The sequence below is a fragment of the Cyprinodon variegatus genome, unplaced genomic scaffold, assembly GCF_000732505.1.
Source record: "Cyprinodon variegatus isolate N-32 unplaced genomic scaffold, C_variegatus-1.0 Scaffold189, whole genome shotgun sequence".
NCBI classification, from domain to species: Eukaryota; Metazoa; Chordata; class Actinopteri; order Cyprinodontiformes; family Cyprinodontidae; genus Cyprinodon; species Cyprinodon variegatus.
This window is the reverse complement of record NW_015150642.1, coordinates 106,382-108,427: the sequence shown is the minus strand read 5'-3', so window position 1 is coordinate 108,427 and position 2,046 is coordinate 106,382. Positions and strand designations below refer to the sequence as shown.

The 2,046-nt window shown below is 37.1% G+C and overlaps 1 protein-coding gene across 1 annotated transcript in view; it reads right to left on the bottom strand.

The window, feature by feature from the left end:
• Window positions 1-678, bottom strand: part of tfam (transcription factor A, mitochondrial) — an 8,790-nt gene extending 8,112 nt beyond the window's left edge. The window contains exon 1 of the mRNA XM_015379298.1: window positions 454-678. Within this exon, the coding sequence (XP_015234784.1) occupies window positions 454-536 (83 nt within the window). The 5' untranslated portion in view covers window positions 537-678. The remainder of the gene's footprint in view (window positions 1-453) is intronic.
• Window positions 679-2,046: the final 1,368 nt, after the last annotated feature.

Sequence of the window (2,046 nt, the reverse complement as noted above, 5' to 3'; positions counted from 1 at the left end):
TGGATTATTCCTAGGCTGTTTGTGGATTATTTCTGGGTTGTTTGTGGATTATTTCTGGGTTGTTTGTGGATTATTTCTATGGATTATTTCACTCCAACCTAAATGTGGATCTGCTGATGAATAAATTCAATTCTTTTGACGTCATAAAGCTGCGAGTTCCCGTTGGTTGACTAGATAATTGGTTTTTTGACAAATGTGCGACACTTTTCCTCAGAATACGATCATTTTCTGTCTCTGGTCAGATAATCGCTGCACTGCTTCATTCTGCAGTGAAGGAGCTCAGAAATGAGCGGAATGGATCCAAATGGACCGAACTTTATTTCCTTCACCGTGGAAATGACCCAGTCAGCTGGTTCCGTCCTCATATCGGACGGTTCTGTTCGCTGGGTTCCCCGCCCTCATCATCATCATCATCATCATCATCATCATCACCACCCAAACACAGTTAGCTACCTGACAGGCGTCCTCGCGCACACAGAGCTCAGTGACCTCCCCACGAACACAGCGGCGGCTGTCAGAAAGCTGAAAGGCGCCATGTTGGATTCCCGCCTCCAGTCGGGACGGTGACCGGAAGCGATTAAGTTCTAAATAAACTTCTAGATTCCAGCTCCTCTCACGCCGCTGCAGCACAGTCTGCACCGACCTCCAACCTGCAGCATCAACGCGCCCACAGCGCCCCGCGATGCATTGTGGGTAATGGTCCTCTTTGAATTCTACGCATTAAAGAGTCATTACCGCCCCCTGGTGTCCGGGGGGACGAGTCAGATCCGGCAGAAACACCACCTCCTCCTGGTACTTTTTTATTTTTTATTGAAGAATCAAAGTATTACAAAGCATATCAAAACAATTATACAAAGTTGTAACTTGAATATCTTAAGAAGCTAAGCAGAGTATGTATAATATAACAAATAGAATCATACAGAGAACCTATATACAATTAGAAAACAAAAGTAACACATTATAGAACAAAGTAATTAAATAATAAAAATCAACAACAAAAGGACTCTCACTTTAGATATTTAGAGATGGGGTAGTTTTTTGAAATCGACACTTATGTATGAAATATTTGGATTACAAAAAACACATTTTATTATATCAAAATTTAAAAGTGGTAAAGAAGTCTTTCGTAAGATCCAAGTTTGAAAAACCTTCCAAAAAATATTTATGATATCGCACTGAAAAAAAAGATGTTCTGCTGTTTCAATATCTGAAACACAAAATACACAAAAGTTGGTAGTTATGTTAAATTTTCTATGTAAAACATAATTACAGGGGTAAATGTTGCACATAATTTTGAAATGGATTTCCTTTACTTTCTGTGGAAGAGGAAATGAAAGAGACCTGGTTCCAATTTTCTTTAAATAGGTATCATCATTCTTTTTGAACAAATGTTTTCTCCTCAAGGTTGATGGAAAAACTATTGATGTCAAGGTGGTTCTTATAAATCTATTAGTAGATTTTTTTGTCAATAAGATCAAAACCATTTATAGTTAAAGATGATTATTTTAGAGCAATTGTTGAATATGTTTTTGTACCTTTAATTAGTAGCACCATAACAGGGGGAATTGCCTTTACAGTTGTATTAAATTTAGTTTCTGGACATGTTATTTTGTATTTTTTGATAAAAGCATAAAGTTTCCATCAACTTCCATGCGGTGTAGAATAGACCAGATACCTTTGTCCATCCAATCTTTGTAAAAGAATGATTTTTGTTTAATAGGATACATCTGTTGTTCCAAATTGGGACAGAATGAGGTGAAAAATTATGTTTAAAAATAAGTTTCCAATATATCAGAGCCTGTTTATGGAAGTCTGATAGTTTTATCGGTAACTTGGAGATTTCAAAGTCACATCTCATCAGGAATGTGACTCCACCAAAAGCATGAAAAATCTTGCAGGGAAAATTATGCCAGAAACTTTCATAATTTTTTATGAAGCCCTGAAGCCATCTGAGTCTGATGGTACCATTCATTGGGTCAAAATCGATCATATTCAAACCTCCTTCTTCTAAAGACGTAACAACATCAGATCTCCTTATATAATGGC